Genomic DNA, 26,280 nt, shown 5'->3' with positions numbered 1-26,280 from the left:
GAGGAGCTAATCTGCTGTGACCTAGGGCTATTTTCTCACCAATGAAGCTGAGGTGTCAGTCTTTCCTGCCTGGCCACACTTTCCTGAGTGGGGCCTTTCCTGGCTCCTGCCCTGTGCCCTGTGCTTGTACCCTGTGGCTGCCTGAGTCCTCTCACTCACTGGTTAAAGATAGGTGGGCTGGCCCATTTTCTGTGAAAACCACAAGCCCAAAACCTTTCTCCTAACCCTGCTGTGGTGCCAGCCAGTTCAAGGCTAGCCTTAGGCCTGAAGCACCTGTCTAGGTGGGCAGACGGGGCCACACAGGAACAGCTAGGAGCTAGGCTGCCAGCTCTGTGAAGTTATTGGTGTTCCTTGCATTTAATCTAGGCATTGCCATGGAACTATTTGGTGAGCTTTTTAAAAGTACTGAGGCTTAGACCCTACCTGGGACCAAATGTATCAAGTTCTGCACATCTCAAAACTTCTTGATTCTGTCACAGATTTCAAACCCCAGGACTGAACACATGATTCCACAAAGCCCTGCTCCACACTGAGCTCTAGGCCAGACTGAATGGGTCCACAGGCCCCGTGTGGCAAAGCTCTCGTGGTCGGGCTCCCCTTGGGTTGGGGAGCCAGGCTGGGCCCAGGGCTAGCGACCTCCACACCAGTACGTCTGACATGCTCCTTGTCCCCTCTCTTAGGTCACCTCCGTGAAGCTCCCTCCCCGCTTATGATACATTCCCCCCAGATGCAACAGTTCCAGAACCTGACCCATCAATCACCACCCCAGCAAAGCGTCCAGCCGAAGAAGCAGGTAAAGAGCAGGGCTGGGCCTCGGCCCTCAGGGCCAGGCACGGGCCAAGGCCAAGGCTGCCTGCCCGCCTCACCGGCCGCCGTGCCTGTGCCGTCCCAGGAGCTGCGCGCGGCCTCCGTGGTCCAGTCCCAGCCCCAGCCCCTGGTGGTGGTGAAGGAGGAGAAGATCCACTCACCCATCATCCGCAGCGAGCCCTTCAGCCCCTCGCTGCGGCCGGAGCCCCCCAAGCACCCGGAGAGCATCAAGGCCCCCGTCCACCTGCCCCAGCGTGAGTGTCCTGTCCACTCCCAGCCAGGGCTGAACGTGAGCTTCTATGGGCCAGCCAGCCCACTGTGCTTGCTCAGGTCGGGGATCCAGGCCCACAGGCTGTTTGTGTTTCAGGGCCCGAGATGAAGCCTGTGGATGTCGGGAGGCCTGTGATTCGGCCCCCTGAGCAGAATGCACCCCCACCAGGGGCTTCTGAAAAGGACAAACAGAAACAGGAGCCGAAGACACCAGTTGCACCTAAAAAGGTAGGCTTCATGAGCCCACAGTGTACCTTATGCTCCACCCCAATCCCAGGAAGGTGTCCACATGGCAGCAGGGTCCCTTGCCCACCAAGTGGTCTCTTGCCTCACAGGACCTCAAAATCAAGAACATGGGCTCCTGGGCTAGCCTGGTGCAGAAGCACCCTACCACCCCATCCTCCACAGCCAAGTCATCGAGCGACAGCTTTGAGCAGTTCCGCCGTGCCGCCCGGGAGAAAGAGGAACGCGAGAAGGCCCTTAAGGCTCAGGCCGAGCATGCAGAGAAGGAGAAGGAGCGACTTCGGCAGGAGCGCATGAGGTGGGCACTGGCTCTGGGGGCCAGAGCTCCTGGGATGCCATGGGCCCTAAGCTGACCCGAAGCCCTGTTCTCCTTAGGAGCCGAGAGGATGAGGATGCACTGGAACAGGCCCGGCGAGTCCATGAGGAGGCACGACGGCGTCAGGAACAGCAGCAGCAGCAGAGGCAGGAGCAGCAGCAGCAACAGCAACAGCAGCAACAGGCAGCTGCAGTGGCCGCAGCTGCCGCCGCCCCCCAAGCCCAGAGCTCCCAGCCCCAGTCCATGCTGGACCAGCAGCGGGAGCTGGCCCGAAAGCGGGAGCAGGAGCGAAGGCGCCGGGAAGCGGTAAGACAGGGGTCCAGCCCTGGAGGAGCTGGGAATGGAGACCCTGGGCCCAGCAAGGGGCAGAGGTGTCACTCTGAGAAGTGGGGGCAGGTGGGAAACCATCAGGTGGATAGACCATCAGCTGAGTACTGGGAGCAGGGTACCTACTTGTCCATACCTGTTGTCCTCTGGGCTCTGAGGTTCCAGAGGGTGGGTTCTGAGGGAGCGTTGATGCTGAGGAGTGCGAAGGGCACGTCTCCTCTCACTCCTAACTCCCTCCCTCCTCTTCCCTCCAGATGGCAGCTACCATTGACATGAATTTCCAGAGTGACCTATTGTCAATATTTGAAGAAAATCTTTTCTGAGAGCACCTAGGTGACTTCTGACTTTGATTTTCTTGCAAAAAGTTGACTCTCCATAGTGTTAGGGGCAGCAGCAGGGGCGGTAGCAGCGGCCAGGGCCTGTCTCCGGGCTTGGCCCTTGTGCATGCTATGCCGGGGTGGGCCTGACGGGCAGCTGAGGACTGCAGAGCCTGTCTGCCTTATAGCCAGCCGGACGTCCTGCCACATTCACAGGACATCAGCTCAGAGCACGTCTCACCATGAGCAAGTGCCGGCCAGATCCAAGTCCACGTCCCCGCGTGTGGGCAGAGGCCCTACTCTCCGCCAAATGTCTACACAGTATACACAGGACATCGTCGCTGCCGCCACCGTGACTGGTTTTCTGTCCCCAAGAACGTGACGTTCGTGACGTCCTGCCTGCCGGGAGTCCTTCCCCACGCCCCAGCCTCAGCTGCCTGCCTCCAGGAGACCAGGCAGGCCTAAGCAAGCTGGAGGCGGAAGAGGGCACCGGTCCACCCCCTTGCTGGCACTGACTTTGCCTTGAACAGATCCCAACCCTCCCCTCCCCCCACAAGCCTTTAATCGAGAGCCGCTCTCTGTAAGTGTTCGCTTGTGCAAAAGGGAATAGTGCCGTGGAGGTGTGCGTGTGTCCATGGCAATCCAGAGCGAGGTGACTGTCACGCGTGTGGGCCGGCCTCGCCTGGTGAGTGAGGCCACCAACCAAAGTCAGTTCCTTCCCACCTGTGTTTCTGGTTTTTTTTTTTTCTATATATATATATTTTTTTTGTTGGATTCTATTTTATTTTTAATTCTCTCTTCTCCTCCAAACATAATGGCACTGCTTACTACTAAAGGGTGTGATTCTCTCCTCACTGGGCAGCAGCTGCTACCGCGCTGTGGGTAGTGTATGACCGTGGCTGTACTATATAGTGAAACATAGTTGGCATATCTTTGTTTCAAGTTTGTTGGTGACCCCACCATCATGATATGAAAAACTCAACCCCCCCCACACACACACAAAAACAAAACAAAAAAACTGTATTTTACTCAGTTCCAAACTTTATTAGTCTGTTTTTAATTGTTAAACCAGAAAGCTGTGTTTTCTTTTCCCTTCCCAACCCCTTTTGTTGGCTTGTTTTTTAACGTCAAATCTGTTTGAGTTTTTTTACCAGAAAAGGAAGGGGTGGGCCAGGGTACAAGGCGGGTCCAGGGCCACAGACTGAGGCAGGGGGTCCCAGCCTAGTGCCTGCCCACCCAGTCAGCTGCCACTTCCCCCACTTTTTTTTAAATTTTATTTTATTTTATAATTGGAGCCCTTGGTGAGGTTACGCGTGCCATGAGAACCCACTCTCCACCACAACGCTGGTGCCTCAGTGTTGGCCAAACTCGAGTCAGTGACTGGTTTGACTTTCATATGGTGAATATGCATTTGGTCTGTACTGATCATGGAATAAACACATCTCTCTTTTTTAATGCTGACGTCTCCCTGACATTTCTTTGAACTACCTGTTGTCTAGGCTAGGCCCAGGAGTCTGTGGACCTCAGACCATGTCTGTATAAGAACTCCTGCAAGGGGCCACCTGGCCCATCTCCTGTGGTCTGTCCCTGCCATCCCAAGCTGAATGGGAGCCCAGGTACCCAATCTTACCCCCTGGGCAGGTGACATGCTCCAGCAGAACCTGGCTAGATTCCAAACAGTATTCTTCTCCTTCACCCTCCATCCTTGTCCCCCACTCACCAAGGGGACTTGGACCACTCTCCGACCTTGCCTGCCTCTACCTAACTCCTTTCATTTAAGCTCAGGGTTAACCAGATATTCTTAGATAAGTGTACATCCTCCCAACTAGGGTCCTCCCTCACACGCACACAGATGTGCACGCACACATTCCTGCCAGAGAGAGTCCACCAGGTGGCCACCCTGCCTGTGTGCCCACAAGGCAAGCTCAGTCCACAGGAGCAGCCCCTAAGATGTAAGATGAAAGTTTATCATTTATATATATGCAGAGACACAAACTAATTCAAACATTTCTAGCACTGTTTAACCCATAACCCCCTATTTTAACTAGAAAGACACAGTGTGTTGTGTTTGGGATCTCCCAGACCCGAGTGAGGGTGCAGTTTGGGCATCCAGCCAGAGCCCAACCACTGCCACCTCCACCACCCTCGGAGCCCCTGCTCCCACCCTCCAGGCACTTCTCAAACCACTGTGCTCGACCAAATATGACTTACATTTTGGTTCTTTGAGGTTTCTTCCATCTCATCCCACACCCTTGTTTTTGTTCCATGTTTTGTTCCAAAACTTGCCCAGGCCAGGTCCGACTATTTAGCTGGAGAAATGTTTTGTCTTCACCTTCCTCCTAGAGTGAACTCTGCCATGGCCCTCTCCACACCTCCCTCATAGGTGTTTCTCTAACTGGGTTGTAATTAGAACTTGAATCTATTTAATTTCTCTGGCCATTTCCCAATTCCTCCCACAGTACTAGAAATCTTCGTCCTATACAAGAGTGAGAGGTGTGTACAAGCCCCCACTGTACTGTATGCACGGATCGCTTGGCCAATAATTATGTCAGTGAATCTGAGACTTGTATTAAACACTTTAGACATTTGTAGAAGGGAATTCGTAGACTTTTCACTTATATACTAAAGGTTTTTTTTTTTTGTGCAGTTCTCATTGCAAAAATAAACATTTGTACTGAATATAAAATTATCGTCCCGTGACTACTTCTTTTTGTTGGAGGGTAGAGCCGGGGGTTGAGGGTGGGGATGTGAGTCACTGTTGTATAGCACAGGAAGAAAGGGTGTACCCAGACACCACCACTGTGCAGCCAGATTAGAAAATTCGGAGGAATACCAGGATTGTCAAGTGTTCAGAGAATTGATTTTATGGAAAGTGTCGAAGAAATTAAAGCTATGATACAGGCTAATCGTGCAAGAAAAGAAAGGCAGCGCAGGGAGAACAAACATACAATACAGGCAGTGTAATCATAGACGGCCACTTGACTGAGTGCATTGTTTACTCAGGCCAAACCATATAAACCACTATTCCCCTTTAAGTACCAAACCACAGACTTAATTATGGCCCCGGAACAGTATAATGTTTCGTGTCGACAATACAAAGGTAAGGTTAACAGTGGAAAGGGAGGTGGGAGATGACAAAAAAAAAAATAATAATAAATGGAGTGTTTCAAGTGGATGATCCAATGAGAAAACTACAGATGGAAACAGCTTGTCTAGTGGTGGTGACATGACCAAGTCATTGGATAATATCCCAAATTGCTAATTGAGAAATAGGCACATAAGCACATTCAGATACCCAGGATACCAGCAGAAAGCTAAAAGCGTTCCAAAGGCTGCCAGTAGGCAGGAGAGGTGGAGTCCGAGATTGCTGCTTTTTTCAAAATCTTTGCTGTTTAGCCAGCTGTATGGCTTTAGGCAAATGACTTAATCCTCGAATTGCAGGTTCATGGTTCATAATGCAGTGATGTGATAATAGCACCTACACGTAATAGGGTTGTTGTAAGTCTTGAATGATCCTGAAATATGCAGGATCCTGGGGGAAGGTTACAAAACAAAGAGGAAGAAGCCTCTTAACCGGCCTGCCCCCGCGTCCTCTTTCGGCCACAGTCCCAGTGACTCAATTGGTCCGGTTCTGCGAAGAGTCAGAGCAACCGTCACCAAAGGCTGTCATCGGTGGTGGAATCCGAGCTTCAACACCTGCGGATTCACTCTCTGACGGGACTCGTTGCCTGCGTATCAAAATGATTGCCGCAGTCCAATCACAACCAAGCAGGGGCGGGCTGGCGGGCCCGCTGGGCTAATGAGAGGGTAGCGCGGGATCGAGGCTACAGGCTAGCTCTTGGAACCAGGGCTGGGTGAAGGCACTGTTAAGTCTCTCGGAGCCAAGCTGAGGGGATGGTTGCGCGCTCCAGAACCAGGAGCTCCTGGGAGGCCACAGCCGGGGCTACCCAAGCCTCTTAGGACCACGGCAATTTCTTATCTCAATTGTAACCCGGCCCCCCCCATCCCCCTACTTCCGGCCCGCCTGACCCGCCATATTAGGGCCTGGCACCACCCCCTCGCTTCATTGGCCCAGCCCTTACTCAAGCCTTCTCCACTCAAGTTAGACTCTGTCTCCTCTGGGCTCCGCCTTCTCCCGCCCCGCCCCGCAACCCCGTCCACTATCATAGACCACGCCCCCAAGCCATACAATGCTTCTGGGCCAGGTTGGACCGACCCCTACGAGTCCTTCAGTGTCCCGTCCATTCGCTCCTTCCTTTTCACCCAGGAGGCCCCCTCTTTCCTGTTAGTGCAATTGTGCAGGACCCCAATCTTCCTCAAGAGTTTAGACCCCCAACCACCTGCTGTGGGAATCCTATTAGACCACGCCCCCTTAAGCCCCACCCACCATGCCAGTTCCCCTCCTCACCTTGCCCCAAGGCTCCTCCCCACCCACCAAAGACTGGGCCTCGCAGGCTCCACCCCGGCATCCTAACCTGCCTGTCTGTGGCGGTCGCGCCCAGGTGTTTACCTGGCACTCAGGTAAATCGTGTGCGGTGTCGGGTTCGGCTTGAGCCGCCCGACCTTCTCTCCGCACGTTCCGCAAGCCCCGACGGCACGGAGGGACTTCAGGCTAAAGGCGGTGGGCTCCACAGCCCGGACCCCGCCTCGCTGCTGCGGCCTGCGCCCCTGGCGGAGACCCGGGACGTCAGCACGGTGGTTCCGGAACGCGGTGAAATGCCCGAGCTGGTGGTGACAGCGCTGCTGGCGCCATCGCGCCTCACCCTGAAGCTACTGCGTGCCTTCTTGTGGAGCCTGGTGTTCTTCGCAGCGCTGGTGGCCGCCGCCGTCTACGGCTGCATTGCGCTCACTCACGTGTTGTGCCGACCCCGGCGCGGCTGCTGTGGGCGCCCCCGGCGTACTCCACCCGCCTGCTTGAGTGACCCAGCGTTAGGCAAGCACAGCTTCCTGACCCTCAAGGTGAGCGCGCGGGATGCCGTCAGGGTTGCCGAGGGTACAGCAGCTTGGGAGGCGGGACCGGGTCATGGTGGTCAGCTAATCGCAAAATATTGAATCCAAATCTAAGTTGTCACAAGGCTGAGGCGGGGGTGGGGGCCCAGGGAGGGTCGATTTGGGAAGGAGAGTTTCAAGCCCAAGGAAGAGGGCTTTCCCCGGAAAGGGAGGTTCCCTAGATCTCACACTTTGCCTCTTCCAGAGCTCGGGCCTGCGCCTGCACTATGTCTCAGCTGGGCGCGGCAACGGGCCCCTCATGCTGTTTCTGCACGGCTTCCCTGAGAACTGGTATGTCTGAGGGCAGGGGCCTGGGTGCACAGGCCTGGGGACAGATGGAGCTGGGACTGCCCGGGAGGAGGGACCAAGCCTGGGTAGACTGGGAGCACAAAGATATTGGGCCCAGATGGGGAGCTTTGGGACAGAGGTCCATTCGAGGACCTAGGGACCAGAGGCCCTAAGGGATGAGACAAAGAGGAATCTATGTTAACACCCCCTGAGATCCAGGGCGCAGTAACCTCGCCCTGGGCCTGGGGTTCCCCATCCTCCTTTCTTAGAAGTCCAGAGGAGGAAGTTGGGGTCACTAAAGGCCCCTGCTGGGTTAGGGCAGAGGTGCAGCTTGAGGACCCTGACTCAACCTCCCTCCCTCTTCTCCCTGCTGGACAGGTTTTCCTGGCGCTACCAGCTCCGGGAGTTCCAGAGCTGCTTCCACGTGGTGGCTGTAGACCTGCGTGGATATGGCTCCTCCGATGCACCCAGGGATGTGGGCTGTTACAATATCGACCTGCTGACTGCGGACATCCAGGATGTCATCTTGGGCCTGGGTGGGGACATGCCCCTGCCTCACCCCTGACTCCCCCACCCTTGACTCACCTGGTATCATACTTACTCCAGTTCCTCTGATCCCCCAGGTTACTGCAAGTGCATCCTTGTGGCACATGACTGGGGTGCAGTCCTAGCCTGGAATTTCTCCATCTATTACCCATCCCTAGTGGAGAGGATGGTGGTGGTCAGTGGCCCCCCCTTGTCGGTGTATCAGGGTATGTCAGGGAGTCCAGGACACTGGAATGTATCTGTTTGAAGGGGCATGTGTTTGTGTCTACACTTATCAGGCCACCAGTCAACACTCCAGGGGCTGGGGGTGGGGTCCCTTCCCCTGTGGCACTTCCAGTCTACATTCAATGACAGTACACTTAGCAGTAACTCACATTTTTTGAGCACTTACAGGTAACAATTTATCTGACAAGGAGCCTCATACAGTAACCTACACAAGCCTCCTAGGCTTATGAAAGTGTTATTATCCCCATGGTCCAGTTGGGGAAACGGAGAGAGGTTAAATGGCTTTCTTCTAGCAGTGAAGACACAGGTAACTAAACAACTAAAATAGCATGAGATGCCATCTCTGGCTACCCAGTGTTCATCACATCACCTGATTTTAATTCCCAGCATTATTGTATTCACAACTCTATCCTCGTTCTCCCCCCCACCCCCTCTCTGTCGTTTCTTGCCTGTCTCCATTTCTAGACTGTCACTGCCTGCGGCCAAGGGAGTTTTGTCTATTCTGTTCACTGCTGTGTCTCCAGAGTCTAGAACAGGGCCTGACACACAGTAGGTGCTCAATAAGTGTTTGTTGAATGAAGCAGGCCTGGGCAAAGGAAGCACACCAGTGGCTGTGGGAAGCTCCAGGAGCTACAGAGGGAGATGCCTCCATTCTGTGGGTATAGTGACTACTTAGTTTGTAGGGAAGCTGGTGTCAGGGTGAAGGGAGTCGTTGGGTATCTTCATAGGCTCAGGCAGGCAGTGGTTGCATGCCTGAGTGTTGACACATCTGTGTGCCTGACTAGAGTGTGTATAGTGGTGCAGGGGTATGGAGCCACCTAGGTCCAGGCCTCATGTCTGCATTCCCCTCCCCCTAGCATACTCAATGCGCCACATTAGCCAACTCTTCCGTTCCAACTACCTGTTCCTGTTCCAGCTCCCCTGGCTGCCCGAGAAGTTGCTGTCAATGTCTGACTTCCAGGTGAAGAGGGATGAAGGCCTGGGGGTGGGAGGGAATGGAGGGTGGTTGGTTGGAACTGAGATAGGTTGAGCACTGAAGCCAGAATTCTGCCATGTTCCCAGATCCTGAAGACCACCCTCACCCACCACAAGAGTGGCATCCCACACTTGAGCCCCAATGAGCTTGAGGCCTTCCTTTATGACTTCTCACAGCCCAGTGGCCTCACTGGGCCCCTCAATTACTACCGAAACCTCATAAGGTAAGACCAGACCCAGGCAGAAGCTCAGGAGAGTTGGTGGGGAAGGAGGTGGGGGCAACCTTTCTCCCTGTCTGTGTTGGCCATAGGAACTTCCCTCTGGAGCCCCAGGAGCTGGCCACACCCACTCTGCTGCTGTGGGGGGAGAAAGATACCTACTTGGAGCAGGGGCTGGTGGGGGCCATCAGCAATCACTTTGTGCCTGGCCGGCTGGAGGCCCACATCCTGCCAGGTGTGGGGCACTGGATCCCACAGAGCCACCCTGAGGAAATGCACCAGTACATGTGGGCGTTCTTGCAAGACCTGCTGCACTAGTAGCCCTCATTCACTGGCTTGTGTGCACCTGGGGGTACACATAGCATACATACCTGGGTGGTCTCCTGGATCATGTATAGGTGTGGAACTCCTAAATCACTCACTAGTGCATCTCTAGGTGCCCTGGGGTACACCAACCCACGCACAAACCTGAGTGTGCATGTTTGAGCAAGCACTTTGACCCCAGGAAACCAGGGATACCTCTACTCTGTGGAGCTGGATGCTGAGTGGTCTCTCTCTCTTCCATGGGGCCCCAGTTTTCTCACTGAAATCAGTGCCTCCTAAACCCTGACCTTCCTGTCTCTGGCTTCTACCTCCAGTCTGGGTCTTCAGCTAAATGCTGCTTTGTACAATATAGTACTAATAGTCACATCTGGCTACTTTCATTTATTTGCAAATTAATTAAAATTAAATATGATTAAAAATTCAGTTCCACAATCACACCAACTATCTTTTGAGGGCCTCAGCATAAAAAGTTATATTAGAGAGTGCTTGTGAGGGTATTCCTAGTGTAGGGGACCTCCTACCTGGCTTCTGACCACTTCACCAAGGGAGGACCCACCTGGACAGGCAGGTGGGTGTCCAGACCCCTCTCTAGCCAGACCCTGGGCAGCACTCTCCCATAATCATCCAGTCATGACTTGAGGCCTTGGAAGTTCAGGTTCTCTCATACCAGCCTGAGATCTAGTCTCAGATCCATGGGAAAAAAGGCTCTCGTCTCCCTTAGCATATGTAAAATTCTGGGGCACAGGGAAGGACCAGCTCTCTGAAGGGCCATCTGAAGTCTGAGGCCTACTTCTTTGGCTCCTGGAATCATCTCCAAATTCACCAGTTCCTGTTGATAATTTCTGGGGGTCCAAGGCTCCCAACTTCCCAATTAGGATGGCACAAATCAAGGGTGGACTACTCAGCCCCAGACAAGTCACAGCACGAACTTCTATCTCCCCAACCTTTGTCTGATCTTTGGGGACAGTGTCACGACCTGCAACATGGTAAATCTCTCCAGGGATCCAGCAGACCTCACACAACATTCTCATCTCCAGGTTGGGCCTGCCTGCTGGTCAACTCCCCTGCCCTCCCTTGTCCCCAGTATATCCTCTCACTCATCATGTGTCAGGCACTGTTCTAGGCACGTGGGATAGTGTGAACAAGGACACAGCCTCATTCCAGGGTTAACAGGTGAGACATCAGAGAGCTATGTGTGAGGCGGGCTTTGGGAGAAACTTCCCTTGCTGGGGAGCACGATTTTCAGGAGTGGGGAGCAATAAATCGGAAGGTGGGAAGCTAGAATAAGCTCAGGCTACTGGAGTAACAATGAGGTTTGTGGCTGCTGACGCAGAGCAAGGAAGAAGGCAGCCAGACCCAAGAGTTTGGACTCGATTCGGGGGGCGGGGCGGGACAGTGTTCAGCAGGAGAGGGACATGGTTTGCATTTGGAAAAGCTCCCTGTGGTGGCTGGACTGTCCCACGCAAGAGTGCGAGCAGGAATCACAGCCTCAGCATGAGGCGGTGACCGGAGCTGGGACCCTCGCCCAGGGTTGGAGCAGTGCCCTGCTGGGGGCCCGGAGATGGGCGAGAGGAGCTTGGGGCAGAGGTCCTGGGCGAGCAGGCCCGAAGGCAGGAGCAGGAGGATGTGTCAAGGGGGCGGAGGTTTGGGCGACCGTTGCCAGAGTGACAGGGGAAGGGCTGATGGTTGACTGGAATGGGTAGCAGTTGTCTGGGTGACCAGAGGGGCCCTGGAGAAGGCTGACTGGAGGCCTCGGACAGTTGCCGGAGCGACGATGTCCGCGGACGGTTTCCTAGGTAACAAGAAGGCGCCATCTTCCGCCTCGGCTGCTGCCACAGGGAAGCAGGGGCGGGGGTAGGAAAACGATCGCTTTGATTGGGCAGAGTCCTGAAGAATGAGCCAGTAGCGAGTTGCGGCTCAGCCGAAGCCCTCTTCTCCCAGCCTCAGCCAGTCCTGGCGTGTCTTCCAGCCCTGGGGCTGGAACGGAGCGGAGACCTTGAAGTCTTGGAGTAGGGCAGCTGGGCCATGGGTTCAACTAAGCTCGGCCTCGCCCTTTCCCAGCTCAGAGCTCCCGCCTCCCCTTCCATCATTCACTTACTCATGCTTTCGTTCATTCAACTGTTTCTACCACCAGCTCTAAGCCTCTAGCCCCTCAACAGAGGAGGGGTGGGGACGAAGCCCGGCACAGACACTCAGCCCTGTGTGATTAAGCCCAAGCGATCTGAAGAAATGGGGAGGGGTACATACCTAGGGGGAGGGGAGAAAAGGCTACCTGGAGGAGGTGGTCTTGGAGCTGAACACTGCAAGTACGTGCTCCCATGCACTGATGATGTGGCATTCCGTGACACCGGAAGCAAAGTTTGGGATGGGAAGACATGCGATTGCAAAGAACTTCAAATAGCAGGTCAGGAGTGTGTGAGCCCAGTGTGATAGGGGCCAGTCTGGGTGGATCCTGGGCAGATCTGTGTGTCTAAAATATTACTTGGGGCTTGGACCCCTAGGGCAGGGACCTAGAAGCATCTAATGGGTTAAAGACAGATGGCCCAGCGGGGCAGAAGGGCTCTGAAGCTGGGTGAGAGAATGGGGAACAGGACTGGAGACTGAGCCCTGGGTGCCCCCAATATCTACGGGACGGGCAGAGGAGAGAGACCACAGAAGGAAGAGAGGAAGCAGGCAAGCATGGTGTCCCAGCGACGGAGGAGGGGTTTCGAGGAGGAAGGGCATAACGGAGTGAAAAGGCACTGAGAGACTGAGAGGACTGAGCCTTGCAGATCTGAGCTGGGAAACCCTAGGGGGCGCTGAGGACAGAGGGCATGGATGCTCTGAATGCAGCTTAGCAGGGACCTGAAGGGGAGAGTGGGGACCCCATTGAGGAGCCTGGAGGAAACAACTGGCACATTCAGATGGGGTGATTTGAGTCAGATTTGCTACAGGGACCAGTTACATTGGGCAGATTTGGGGAAACCAATGGGGCGAGAGCCATTACCATCGCTGGATTCCCCAGACGAGGTGAGAGGAAGGAAGGTTAGCAGAGCCCAGGGAGAGATGTGTGTGGACAGAGCCTTTAGTTAAAGGACACAGTTAACTGAAGTGACCCTACAAGGAAGATTAATATCCCATTCTCTCTTCTGGCTTCTTCTTCTGCCAGTACCTCCTATTGGCCAAACCCACCTGGAAGTCAGAGGACAAGGCTGCCATTGATACAGCTTGGAGAGGTCAGCCTCTCAGGGCATAGAGTAGAGTGGTCAATGGGGAAGATGAAGCCAGTGGTGGAGGGTGGAGGGGAGGTAGGGGGAGATGTGGTGACAGAGACAGGAGCTTGGAGGCTGGGTGAGGCATGAGAAATGAGCATGCATTTGCTGTGAGTTTTACTTTCTCACGAAAGAGACCTCCTCCCTATGGCCAAGGGAGGAGGGAGTGAAAAACCCCAAGGGTGGAGAGGGCATAGAGAGGTACTCCCCTTCTCCAAAGCAAGAGGAATGGTGGAGAGTGCAAGTGCCACACCTGCAGAAAGAAAGATTAAGTTTCAAGAGCCAGGGAGGCAAAGACAGAAAGTTAAGGGACATCAGAGCACCATAGTTCAGAGATGAGTGGAAGAAGATGAGGTCCTGAGTGAGGGCTTGGCCATGGAAGGTTGGAGTCGTCTGAGCCCAGGGCCTGTGAGGCCAAGACATCCACTGGCTGTCCCACCCAGTGGAGGGAAACTACAGCTCCAAGAAGGGGTGGGGAGTAGCCTCCTCTCTTTCCCTGGCCGGAGTTGCAGATCCAGTAGGTGCTCAAACTGAAGTGAATTCCCTTCTCCCTATTTTTTCTTCCACATTCAGCTTTCACATCCCCTCCTCATCCAGGAAGCCCCACCAGCCCCCAGCCCTTCCTCTGACCCAGTCCTCATCTAATGGGGGTTGGATGTGTCTGTGTCCAGACAGGGACATCTCAAGAGCTGGTACTGGGCATATTCAGGTTCCAGCTCCTGGGTAGTATTTTGCTCCAAGATGTACAGGGCACAGTCATTTGTTAACTGACAATTTTTTCACCTACTCTACTGGGCTTGATGCTAGACATTTGAGATTCAGCAATGAATAAGACAGATGCCCACAGAACTCAGAATGCCATGTGGGAGCCAGGTAGAGTCACATAGAGGAGTGGGAGCTGAGATGGAAGGGATCGTGGGAGCCAGAGAAGACTGTGTGTAGTTGCAAGAAGGCTCCTTGGGAGAAGAGGTGGCAGAACTTCCAGAGTTCTGATCTTTTACCACCTCAGGTCAGCTTCCCTTGGCTAAAACCCTCTAGTGGCATCTACTGTGCTTGGGACAGGATGCCAGACCTTTCAGCCCCTTAGGACTTGGCCCCTGTCCTTGATCTCCTACCCCTTGCTCACTCTGCACCCAGCACCCTGGCCTTTTTACTGTTCCTCTCATCCACCCTGCCCTTCCTCCTTGGGCCTTTGCAAATGCTGTTCTCTCTGCCTGGAACACCCTTTCCTCTGGCTGTTTGCCTCACTAGCTTTTCCCTCAAGTCTCAGATCTGAGGTCCCCTCTTCAGCAGAATCAGACCACTCCCCTCCAACACTGAAATCTCTTTTTCTCATGTCATGTGAGGTGGTTTTTATTTGTTTGCAGTCTTGTTTCTTGCCTGTCTCCCTTATCAAGGCAAAAACTTGCTCTGTGTTGGTTGGTCCTCTCTGCCTATACACAATAGGGCCTGACACTGAGTAAATAGGGACTCAGTAACTGTTTGCTGAATAACTGAGTGAAGAAGAGCTGGAGGGTGAAAGGAGCCCTCTGCATATGAGAAGGGAGCTAGCAGTAGTGGGTGCAGCCTATGCAAGGATGGGGACAGCTGGGATGGGAAGTAAAGCTGGGAAGTTGGGAAGGTTGTCACTCTGGGCAGTGGGGAGCCATGAAGGGTTTGAGCATGAGAGGGCCCTAGGAAGGCAGTGGCCAGGAGACCTGGCTGGGTCTGCAGCCTACAGCCCCTGGTCTCTAGCTGTCCCCCTCTTGCCCAGGACCCACCCAGGAGCCCTCACCCCTACTGGTCCTGGTTGGGCTCCCACGGCTCACTGCCTGGGCAGCAAGACCTGTCCCCAACTTCCATGCAGAGAGCAGGACTGTGGTCCCAGGCAGAGAAGCTAAGGACATGTTCTCAGGTTCCTGGTCAGCAGGCCTGGGCCTAGCAGTTGTGTGTTGGCCTGACCCCAGGTCACCAATCCCTAGGGACTGACTCATTGAGGAGAAATGCAGTCCCCAGCCAGGGCAGCCAGCAGAGGCAGGGGGAGGGCTCAAGTCTCCCTTACCCCCAACACATTGGGAACTGTGCAGCTGCCCCTGCAAGGCCGTGGGAATAGTCTCTTCAATGTCCTGTCCCCCAGGGATCAGGACACCTTGGGCTGGTCCTGTCACAGTGGCTGGAAGACAGCAGCAGGACCTTGGAGCCAGGACTCCACCTCCTGCTTGTTGAGTGGGTCTTCTGGAAGTCGTGGGGGTTGCAGAAAGGGATTGACACAAAGTAGGAGCTCTGTACATGTGTCTTTCTTCCTTTTGTCCCCACTCCCTGCATGCCATCCTCTGTTTATGTCTACATCTTTACTGCTCCCTCTCTGTCTTTGTCTGCCACAGACCAGGGGCTACTGTATCTCCGGAGTAACAGACTTTGGACTTTCTGTCTAGCAAAATGTGTGTCTAATTCCTTGGTTGCTCCTTGAGATGGGGAGCTCAGTACCTCATAGAGCATTCATTCCAGCAGACAATCCTTTCTCAGATGGATCAGGAGTGGAGTTACCCCACCACTGAAGCCCCTGTCCTTGCCCTATGAGCTCCCAGATTGTTTTCTAGACCCTAGACCCTCAGAATGGTACTGAAGAGGGTGGTCTGGGCCCACTGTGGTGTCTTCTCTGGGCTGGGCATCTCAACTCCTTCAGCCACTTTCTAAGTCTCCAACCCTCCCACATCATCCCTTCTGTGCCCACCCCATGCTGGATGATGCCAGGGCCTCAGAGAGCTCCCAGTCTAGGGCAGAGACAGAGCAGGACACAGTTACCCCCACCTCCTTGTGGGCAAGGCTGAGCTGGAGCCCAGGGCAGGCGGCAGAGGAACTTGGCCTGGGGGAATTTGGGGGTGGAAGAGACAAGGGCTTCCTAGAGCTGGAATCTTGAAGGATGAACAGAAGTTCACCAAGTATAGGAATGAGGGTGGGGAGGAAGTCATGCTAGAAAGAGGGACCAGAATGGGCAAAGGGGTGGCATGTGTAGGAAATAGTTGAGCATACCTTATAACTAGAAGAAAATGCATTTTCAAGGAGAACACATTTCCTGTGAGTTCCTGCTTGGGAAGGAAGCAAAAGGATCCTCTGCCCAGCTGGGTGTCCCACACAGAGGACAAAGGCTGCGGGACTATGTGGCCTTCTGGGTGAAGATGAAGTTTGGCGCCCTGGCTGGTATAGCTCAGTGGATTGAGCATGGGCTGCGAACCAAAGTGTCGCAGGTTCGATTCCCAGTCAGGGTACATGCCTGGGTTGCAGGCCATGACCCCCAGCAACCGCACATTGATGTTTCTCTCTCTCTCTTTTTCTCTCCTTTCCCTCTCTGAAAACAAATAAATAAAATCCCCCCCCCAAAAAAAACGATGAAGTTTGGCTCAGTCTGATGATGAGGGGTAGGAGGTGCCAGAGAAGGTCAGGCCAAGGTCCGCAGGGCTGGAGGGCTTAGGTTTTCTTTTGGGGTGACAGGCACGGGAAGGACTCAAGCTGCACCACGCCTGGCCCACGGGCCTGGTGACTCAGCACACTCCTTGGGAGGCAGACTGTGCCCCTTCTTATGCAACTTTTGTGTCTTTCTCTTCCCAACCCCCAATCTCACCCCTCCCCCTCATGCTCTGTGCAGCCTGAAGTCACTTAGACCCGGATTCCGGCCTCAGCTTTTTCACTAGAAGTCTCTAGCAAGTCATCATAAGATGGACATATACCCACTCCCCACAGAATGAGTGGATAGTTCCCCTCCCGGATGGGGGCAGGAGGTCATCTCTGATACCAGTCCTGGTCAGTCATTCAACTTTCACCCTTTGCTTTTCATGCTTCTCCTTTCTATCTTATGGTACTTCTCTGCCTCCTTCACTTCTTCCTCTTCCTGCATTTAAAAATCATCCAAGGTATTAGTGGATGAATGAATAAGCAAAATGTGGCTTAGCCATTCAATGGAATATTACTCAGCCATAAGGACTGAAGTACTAACACATGCTACAGCATGGATGAACCTTGAAACATCATGCTGAGTGAGAGAAGCCAGATGCAAAAGCCCAAGTGGTGTGTGATTCCCTTGATAGGAAATGTCCAGGACAGGAAAATCCATAGAGGCAGAAAAGAGATTAGTGGCCCCCAGGGGCTGGGAGAGGGGTGTTGGGGAGCACCTGTCAATGGATAGATAGGAGGCCTCCTTTAGGGGTGATGAGAATGTCTTGGAACCAGATAGGGGTGGCGATTGCCCTAAATGTCACTGAACTGTGCACTTTAATAAGGTAAGCAGTTAATTTTATGTTGTGCAAATTTTGCCTTAATTAAAAAAAAAATCACCAGGGGAAGTCTTTAGCCAGTGCTAAAAACAGTGAGTGAAAGTTTGATAGGCACCAGAATATTCACAAATAGTCTCAAAGTATCTCCCCACACAATATTGATATCTCTTTATAAGAGGGGGGAATGGGAAGGGAATGGTAGTTTTACAATAGGGAAATTTGGCCAACTTCACTCAGTGGTCAAAGTCTGACATTGACAATGTTGGCAACTGATGCCAGAGGCCTTCTGATACAATGCTCCGGGGAGGACCCATCATTCTGTCAAAGACACACAACCTGAACCTGGCTGGGTAAATTTGTGAGACAAGTGGCCTGGACTCTCCAAAAATGTCAATGTTGTGAAAGTCACAGAAAGGCTGAGGAACTGATCCTGTTTAAAGGACAACAAGAAACATAATAACTGCAACACATCATCAGGGATTAGATCCTGGATCAGCAAAGAAACATGCTACAGAGGATACTATTGAGGCAAGACAACACCGGATATGGACTAAGGGTGAGACTGTGGTGTGTTTATGTAAGAGAATGCCCTTGTTAGAGAATATACAGTGATGTATTGGGAACAAAGGAACATCATGTCTGCAAATTGTTTTTTTCATACACACACACACACACGTGTGTGTGTGTGATTATAAAGCAAATGTGACAAAGTGTGGGTAAATATGGACCAAGGGCATATGGAAATTGCATTATTGTACACTTAAAAGTATTTTTTAAATATTTTATTTATTTTTAGAAAGAGGGGAAGGGGGAGAAAAAGAGAGGGAGAGAAACATCGCTTGATCAATGGATTGGTAGCTTCTCACACACCCCCAACTGGGGGACTGGCCCTCAACCCAAGCATGTACCGTGACCAGGAATTAAACCTGTGACCTTTTGGTTTGCCAGACAATGCCCAACCCACTGAGCCAAACTGGTCAAATACTTTTTAAAGGTTTTTTTTTTTTAGTTTAAAATTTGTGAACAACAATAAAATAATTTTTTAAAAGGTTACAATTTGCCCAAAGATCTCTGGGGTGCCTATGTGACTATCTCCAATTCTGACCCTTCTATTCAGCTCCAGTGTTCAGCTGCCTCCTGGGTGATCTGCAGGCTCCTGGGATTTGGCACCTCACCCCCAAGCCGTTCCTTCTCTCTGCAGTCCCATCACCAAGCCCCATACCAGGGAGCCATCCTGACCTCTTTTCCCCCTTTTCTTCATGGACACCCCACCCCTGGCCTGCCCATTCTCCCTCCTTACTCTGCCCCCCTCATCTGGGTGCAGGACTGTCCCTCTGCCAAGATGTCATCCCTCCAGTTCATCCATGCTGACCCCCATTGGACCCTCCTGGGTAGTTCCCTTGAGAACAAAGGCTGACATAGAGCTGGAGCTTTATACCTATTTGTTGAATGAATGAATGAAGAAATAAAACATGCCCTGCCCCCCCACCAGGCAGAACCCTCACCAACCCTTCTGTGAGCCTTCCCCAGACTCTGCTCCTTACTCTGTCCCAGCCCACACTCTGGAGTGCTAGGGGTGTCTGTGTCTGGCTCTTGCTTCCCCAGGGTGACAGCTCCTCTGAGGCTGGGCTTGAGGCCTTTCAGGGGTCTCCATTCTTGCCATGGGGACATTTTGGGAAAGTCAGTTGATCAAATTGAGTGGCAAAGCCGTGTGGGGTATGGGGTGGGGCTGGAGGGCTAGGGAGGGCCAGGGTGGACCTTTGGGGTTCACACAGTGTTGTGAAGCAGAACGGGAGTAAGGAGTGTGTATGTGTGTCTTTGCAGGTATGCATGAGACTCCAAGCTTGTGTCTGAGGTGTGAGGCTACAGACGCAGCCCCAGGCTCAAGGCATGGCTGGGCCTGAGTTTCAGGTTTTCCAGGACTTCAGATTTTAAGTCCCGGTGAAGCTCTGTGCATGTGTCTGCATTTGTGCATGGTGGCTGTGTGTTCCCGAGCCTCTCAGGATGTTCCTGGTCTCAGTTTTGGGGTGTCTGGGGACCTGTGTGTATCCTGGCCCTATGTGTGTCTTCAGTTCTGGATGTGTTGGGACCAGGGGTAATCACCAAGCTCGGTGTGTCTACCACTGCGAGTTGGTTGGTCCCCCATCTTCCCGCGTGGCGGGCCATCGTTTCTGAGGGTCCGCGGGTCTCAGGCTGTGTGGGTGGGTAGAGGGTGGGCAGGGACCCTGGGAGGCTGGGCGGGGAGCGCAGAGCCGGCCCCGGGGCGGGGCGAACCGCCAGGGCTGGGGGCGGGGCAGCCCGGCAGCTTCACTTCGGCGAAGTTGGCGGCGCGGAGCCTGGCCCGGGACGCGCCCGGAGCCCAGGGAAAGAGGGAGGAGGGAGGGTCGCGGCCGGCCGCCATGGGGCCGGGGACCCGGGGCCGCCGTCGCGGCCTGCTGTCGCCGCTGCCGCCACTGCCGTCCGTGCTGGCGCCCCTCCTATTTCTGCTGCTAGCGGGACCTGGGGCTACAGGTGAGAGGCCCGGACCTGGAGGGTGGAACGGATGGGGGGCGGGTGGAAAGGAAGGGAGAAGAGCGAAATGCCAGGATCCCGGAGTCTGATGCTGGTGGGAGGCCCTGGGAGTCAAGGATCAGAGCAGGGCCAGGGGCGCAGGAACTCGGGACTGCGTGCCAGTCCCCGGGGGCAGGGACTCAGAATGGGGGGGCGGGGACAGGACTCTAGAGGCCCAAAATACGGGAGCCCAGGGACGATCAAGGTTGGGGATGAGGAAACCCAGGAGTCCGGGACTGGGAGCTCGAAGTACAGGGATCGGGTACTCAAAATGGGGGGGATACCAAGAAACTGGGGCTCCCTCTCAACCCACGCCCATTTGGAGTCCTGGGAAGGTCACGATTGGAGCTCTAGTGCCCCCAGGGCGGGGACCCCCCTCCCGTACAAAAGCCCCACCCCCTCCCACCCACAACCCGCAGGCCTGGCGGGGCCGCGGGGGTAGGGGGGGTGCGGGGAGGGGCGCGAAGTTCTGGGAGCTCTGAACTCGGAGAAAACTTCCCAGGCCGGAGCGCTGCAAGACCCGGAGTTAGCGTCGGAGCCGGAGCTGTAGCGGCGCCCTGCGCCCCTTCCCCCGACCCCAGTCCCGCTCCCTCCCCTGGCCTCCAGGATTCGGCGGCTTCTGGACCTGGTCCCCGCCCTTGGAAGGGAGGGCGGGGGGCGCGAGCCCACGTGCTTCTCTCCAGCTTCTGCTGCGCCCCGACCCCGCAGCCCCAGCCCCTCCCCAGTGGGCCGGGGCCCCCAGCCCCTCCCCCTCTACGCTTTCCCCTCCCTCGCTCGGGACAATGGCCACGCCGTCTAGACACCCCCTCCCCCAGGCCGGCCTCGCGCTTTCTTTGCCAGACAAAGCGGGATGGGCGGTGGGGCCCAGGCGGGGGCTGTGGGGGCACACTCCCCCCCCCCAGGGTGTCTTAGCTAACGGAGGAGGGATACGGGCCCAGCAGCTTTGGCCCAGGGTCCCGGGGCACCAATGTGGGGCTGGGTTCCAGGAGGAGTGGAAGTGCAGGAGGGACTGGCCTCCCCAGCCCATCCCCCAGTTCCACCAACCGCGCCCCCCTCTGCCGGCTCCGCCCGCTCCGGGCAGGACCAGGCAGGAGCAGCCACCCCCTCGCGGCCAGCGGGCACCCACATGGCCTGTCACACACTCCCAGGCACACACAGCCCTAGGATACACATGTGGAGATGGAGATGTGCAGATGTGCACAGAACAGAGTACACCCACAGACACCCTGTAGCTCATACAAGACACACTGTGGCACGCACAGCTCACACATTGACATGCACATATAATCACACATGCTCACACAAAGTGTGCATCATCAGCCCAAGGCCTTGCACATGCTGCCTTCACACACTCGGACACAGATCCAAGAGCATGCCCAACTCACACACATCCAACCCATACACAGACACCTGTGCCCACACAGGCCTCACACACAGACACTCAAATACATGGTTGCCACACATGTTCACACAACAGATCCAGCCTGCACACACATGGCACATGCATCTGCATACCCATGTACATCACACAAACACATGTGGCTCACACAGCCCGCAGCCTGGGTCTCGTGGCTCCCAGTATGAGTTCACAAACACCCACAGGCCCCTATCTGGGTGGTAGTGTTCTGTCCCTGCTTGTCCCCTGAGGAAGGGGACATGTGCCATATTGGCCCATTCTTCTGTCCAGCTCAACTCCTTTTGTCTCTCACTGTCTCTTTCTTTTTCATCTGTCTCTGTACTTCTCTGTCTCCTCTCTGCTTCTGCCTGTTTCTACTTTTCTTTTTCATATCTATCTCTGTTTCTCATCTCCCTTCATCTTTCCATCTCTCTGGGGCACACACATGCCCACAGTGGCCCCAAACCTGTCGGCACACACAATTCTCCACTAGCTCACACCTGGCCATGCCCCCAGACCTGTCTGGCAGGACGGTTATACTGTGCCACACCCCAAAGGGACACAGCCCTTAGGGATAGGGATGCTGGACAGGGCAGTACATGTCTGGGGCCAGCTTCCCCTCCCTTCAACACACACCCTATGCCTGTAACACCTAGTGCTGGCTGTGCCTGGGGTACATGCCCCGGCCTCTCTCCCCAGCGCCACCACACAGGCTGCACAGCTGGAGAAGATGCTCAATATCTCTGGAAGGGAGAGCTATGGCCCCACAACTCCCTGCCCCTGTCCCCTCCATTACCCCAGGATCTGGGCACACAGCCCCAGACCTCCCTTTAATACTCAGCACCCTCACTTCCTGCCTCTGCGCCCCCATTCTGGCAGCTTCTGAGCCCCACATCTGGCACAAGTCAGCACCTCCTTCTGCCCGCCCCTGCCTTGTGGTTCCCAGGGCTAGAGCTGGCAGGGACAGCTGCAGCCCAACAGCTGGGGCCAGGGTGGGGAGCCGTGGGAACCGTAGATGGAGGGGCTCCCTGCACCCGCAGAGACAACCCCAGCTCCATGCAGCTGTTGCCTGGGAGAGGGAAGGAGGATGTCTGTCACTCTGGGCTGGAGCTCCTGAGCACCTGGCTGACCCACCCACCTCCGTTCACCCCCATACAGCCCCCCCATGCCTGGATGGAAGCCCATGTTCCAATGGAGGTCGCTGCACCCAGCTGCCCTCCCGGGAGTTTGCCTGCCTGTGAGTGCCTGGCTCTGAGCCATTAGTGGGCCCTGTGTGGGGAGGCGGTCTGTTTTACCCCCCTGCCTCTGTGTGTACCATGGATGACTCTACTACTTCCTGTGTGTGTGGCTTCAGCAGCTTCTTGATTTCCCTGGAATCAGTAGCATTAAGAGCAGGGGCTCTGAGAGTCTGCCTGGCCTGGGTGCAGATCCACATCAAACCTCAGTGTCCTAGTCTGGGAAGTGAGTCCAGTACCTCCAACTTCACAGAACTCTCTGCTGCCTGAGGTCGTGCGTAAAGCCCCTGATGGAGGTAGTTATAATTTAATCGAAGGATCTTCAGGGACCAATAGCAGTGGTTTGGCAGTTGTGAGAACACCGACTGTACTCTCTCCTGTCTCAAGATTTTAAGGTGGGGGCACAAGAGGCCTGTAATATAGCCTTGCCCTGCCACTTTATTGCTTTTCGACTTTGGGTTAGTCATTTCTTCTCTCTGAACCTTACTGCATCTGTGAAATAGGGGTGCTTCTCCCTGGCTTGTGACCAGGAAGGAGGCCAAGAAGCTGGGAAAGACAGAGGGCTGCGGGGAGCAGGACAAAGGCTGGGAGACAGCTGAGCAGAGGCAGACAGAGTTCAGTTTAAATTCTGGGCTCTGGGTTACCTTGCACAAGTGTTTTGAGCTCTCTGAGCCTCAGTTTTTCATCTGCAAAATGGGGCAATAATAATTCTTTCTTTGCAAGGTTGATTGTACAGATTTAAATAAATCCTTCATATCATGAACTCAGCATGGTGCTTGGCATGCAGCAAGTGCTCAAAAAATTGGGATTATTTTTATTATTTAACCCCTTGATCAACAGGTACTTGTGGTGTGTCAACTTTTTTGAAAAAATGAAGTAGTAAACTTTCATTACAAATTTACAATGAGGGTCTTAAAAAATCTCAACTTGACCAGATATGAAACAATTTAAAAACTTTTATAGCTGTATTGAGAAAAAACAGACTTTTTTTTCTTTTAAAAAAATACCTTAGTCCATAAACCAACCAAGGCCTCTTCCCACACGATGCCAGACCATTATCTCTGTGTGTGTGTGTGTGTGTTTTAAACATGTTTATCATTACCAAAAAGAGACATCATCGGGTAAAAAATGCATAGCTGGTTATCTAGTCACTGGGCAAAAAGCAAGGGTTTAAGTCTTCTGCCAGTCTTCTGTTCATTTCTTATTGCTGGAATTTCGTGTTCATTTCCTCTTGTCCCATGACTAAAGCACATGGTGGTAGAGATGGTGAGCCGGCATTTACTGGCCACCGCCCTGCACAGCCTCTGGAGCAAGGGATTCTCATGGATTCTCAGCTGGTAGATCGGCTGCATTTGTCTTTTTGCCATCTTGTGGTTTAGGGTTTTCTGGGGGTCTGCACTGGTAATTAAAGTTGCAGCGGTACTGACGTTGATATGGCTGCTGACCTAAGGAAAATCTCCTTGATTTTCCTTATCTTCTTCATTGCCATCCTCTTTTGGTGAGGAGGGTCAAATAGGATTATTATTATTATTATAAATAATAACATTAGGGACACAGGAAGTAGGTGCCATAAGGGGGAACCTCTCAAGATTATGGGGAAGTGCTTAGTTCCTTTTATAGTAATCGTCATTAGTAATAGCATTTCACTCAGTACCCATTAATTAATTGATCTGTTCATACATTCATTTATTCAACAGCATATGACTTTAGATCCAGGAGAGCCCCTTTGAAGTTATACACGCACTTTGAGTGGAGACCCGCTTGGGCTCACCTGGGTGGGATGCTTAGCCTAGCTGAACGGTTTTCTCGGGTTGGGAGTCTGCAATGGTGGAAGTGGGGAAAAGTGCGACCGGACCTGGATCCTCTCGCCTGGGAGGCGGAGCCCCTGGGCCAGGCGCCTGCGCGTAGAGCTCCGCGCCTGGAATGCGGCCGACAGGTGGATGCGCCCGCGGCTGCCCCGCCCCTTGACAGGTGAATCACCGGCGCGAGTGGTCTCCCGGAGCCTGGATCACCTGGAGCGGAGCGAGCTCAGTTCCCAGAGCTGGGCCGTGGGAACCACTCCCCACGTACGCCCCCAATCTCCTTCAAGGTCCCAAGCACTCGTGTCCTTTCAGGGACGCCCCAATTTATCACCTCTCTCTTGGATCCCCAAGTTTTCTCCCCAAAATAGTCTTTCTAGCCCTTGACTCTGTCTCCCAGTCCTCGCCTCCCCGCCCCCCGCCCCCCCCGCCGGCAAGTCAGCTTTTCACTCCGTCAATCTCCCCCGAAACCCAGGCCGTGGGGCGGGGCGCGGGCGGAGGCTGGAACCGGCCCGACCGGTCGGAAGGGGCGCAGGCACAGAGCGTGGGAACCTGCCGAGGGCGCCCGGAGCCGGCCGCGCTGCCGCTCCTTTTCTTGCGTTGAGTTCGGGGCTACCCATGCAGCGCGCCCTCTCCTGGCTCGCAGTAGTGGTGGCCGTCCATGCCCCGAGGGCCTTTGGGGAGGGGCTGAAAACTGGGTCTTCCCCTCGGTATGCCATCTGCACCCCTGCCCGGCCTTGCCCCGACCTGTTTCACTGGGGGCTGGGGTGGGGGGATCCTGTGCTTGACGCTACGGACTGAGTCATCTGCTTGAATTTAGCCCTAGCGACTGTGACAAGCCACAGGGAGGGACTAGCGGGAGGGGTGGGCAGCATCAGGGATGGGGTCTGGACCCTCTTGCCTCTCCAGGTCCCTCCTTCTGCCCTCGCAGGAGATTTCCAGTCTGAAGACTACTCCTTCCCAGTTCGCATATTTCCTTCATACTCCATCCAACTTGTTTTGGTAGGTGTGGGGAGGGGGCTGCCGGCTGAAGGATCCCCACCCCCGAGAAAGAGGACATCATTATTAGTGTCTACTTTACCGCTGTAGTGGCAAGAAGGGGTATGTGTTGCCAGAAGAGTAGAGGATTTGTGGGGTCCTGTCTGTGCAGGTGAAAGTTGCCCCTATCTGTGACCCAGCCTGTGGGTTGGTGCCTTAGTATTTGCCAGGCCAGTGCGTGGAGCTGGTATGTCCCTCTGTGTGTGTGTGTGTGTGTGTGTGTGTGTGTGTGTGTGTGTGTTTCTGGGTCTGCATGTGCTTGGGTGGTTGTCTTGTGGAGTCTAAGACTTCTCACTTGTTGTTCCCTCCACCTGGAGCACCCTTCCCCACAGCTCTAGGGCCCCATCCCATCCTTGGGTCTGTGAAAATATTTTTGCTGTCCCTCCCCCCATCATTCGATCCCTCTTATTGTGTCTTAGTTTCCATTTCCTGTGGCTGCTGTAACAAATTACTCAAAACTGGGCGGTTTAAAACAACAGAAATTTACTCTCACAGTTCTGGGGGCCGGAAGTCTGAGATCAAGGTGTTGATAGGCAAGCACTCTCCATTGGCTTTAGGGGAAAGTCTTTCCTTCTCTCTTCCACCTTCTCATAGCTCCGGGCTTTCCTTGGCTTGTGGGTGCAACACTGCAGTCTCTGCCCCAGCATGGCTTTCTCTTTCTCCCAAATGCCTCTCTGCCTTTCTCTTAAAAGGACATTATCATTGGATTTAGGGCCCACCTGGAAAATCCAGGATGATTTCATCTTGTTATCTGTCACTTAGTTACATCTGCAAAGACGGTTTTTCCAAATAAGATCATAGTCACAGGTTTTGGCACATGGACATTTCCTTCCTAGGGCCACCAGTCTATACCCTTCATGGCCGCACCCCTCACCACCCCCTGCCAACATGTGGTATACTAGTGTGTAATTTGCTT

The 26,280-nt window shown here is 54.2% G+C and overlaps 3 protein-coding genes across 7 annotated transcripts in view; all 3 read left to right on the top strand.

Moving 5' to 3' along the window:
* Positions 1-4,966, top strand: part of BRD4 (bromodomain containing 4) — an 83,315-nt gene extending 78,349 nt beyond the window's left edge. For 3 of the 4 annotated variants that reach the window (XM_045853242.1, XM_045853244.1, XM_045853245.1), the window contains 5 exons: positions 681-1,061; positions 1,175-1,305; positions 1,413-1,618; positions 1,696-1,942; positions 2,218-4,966. In XM_045853242.1, the coding sequence (XP_045709198.1) occupies positions 681-1,061; positions 1,175-1,305; positions 1,413-1,618; positions 1,696-1,942; positions 2,218-2,286 (1,034 nt within the window). In that variant the 3' untranslated portion in view covers positions 2,287-4,966. The remainder of the gene's footprint in view (positions 1-680; positions 1,062-1,174; positions 1,306-1,412; positions 1,619-1,695; positions 1,943-2,217) is intronic. The other variant, XM_045853243.1, reaches the window with a different exon arrangement.
* A 1,783-nt stretch (positions 4,967-6,749) lies between these two features.
* On the top strand, positions 6,750-10,209 carry EPHX3 (epoxide hydrolase 3). The gene is made up of 7 exons (XM_045853270.1): positions 6,750-7,239; positions 7,475-7,560; positions 7,936-8,093; positions 8,181-8,309; positions 9,186-9,289; positions 9,391-9,527; positions 9,614-10,209. The coding sequence occupies exons 1-7, from the start codon at positions 6,997-6,999 to the stop codon at positions 9,837-9,839; spliced, it is 1,083 nt and encodes a 360-aa protein (XP_045709226.1). The 5' UTR covers positions 6,750-6,996; the 3' UTR covers positions 9,840-10,209.
* Positions 10,210-19,668: 9,459 nt separating this feature from the next.
* NOTCH3 (notch receptor 3) overlaps positions 19,669-26,280 on the top strand; it is a 31,432-nt gene continuing 24,820 nt past the window's right edge. The window contains exons 1-3 of one of the 2 annotated variants that reach the window (XM_045853029.1): positions 19,669-19,857; positions 22,451-22,529; positions 25,236-25,328. In XM_045853029.1, coding sequence (XP_045708985.1) covers positions 19,746-19,857; positions 22,451-22,529; positions 25,236-25,328 — 284 coding nt within the window. In that variant the 5' untranslated portion in view covers positions 19,669-19,745. The remainder of the gene's footprint in view (positions 19,858-22,450; positions 22,530-25,235; positions 25,329-26,280) is intronic. The other variant, XM_045853030.1, reaches the window with a different exon arrangement.

This window comes from Phyllostomus hastatus, unplaced genomic scaffold (assembly GCF_019186645.2).
Source record: "Phyllostomus hastatus isolate PE091 unplaced genomic scaffold, TTU_PhHast_1.1 phas_contig_98, whole genome shotgun sequence".
Classification (NCBI taxonomy): domain Eukaryota; kingdom Metazoa; phylum Chordata; class Mammalia; order Chiroptera; family Phyllostomidae; genus Phyllostomus; species Phyllostomus hastatus.
This window is presented reverse-complemented; position numbering and strand designations above follow the sequence as displayed.

Coding starts and splice junctions, on each gene's coding strand:
- EPHX3 (XM_045853270.1), top strand. CDS start 6,997: ATGCCCGAGCTGGTGGTGACAGCGCTGCTGGCGCCATCGCGCCTCACC. Junction 8,310..9,185: donor CCCCTTGTCGGTGTATCAGG/GTATGTCAGGGA, acceptor CCCTCCCCCTAG/CATACTCAATGCGCCACATT. Junction 9,290..9,390: donor TGTCAATGTCTGACTTCCAG/GTGAAGAGGGAT, acceptor CCATGTTCCCAG/ATCCTGAAGACCACCCTCAC.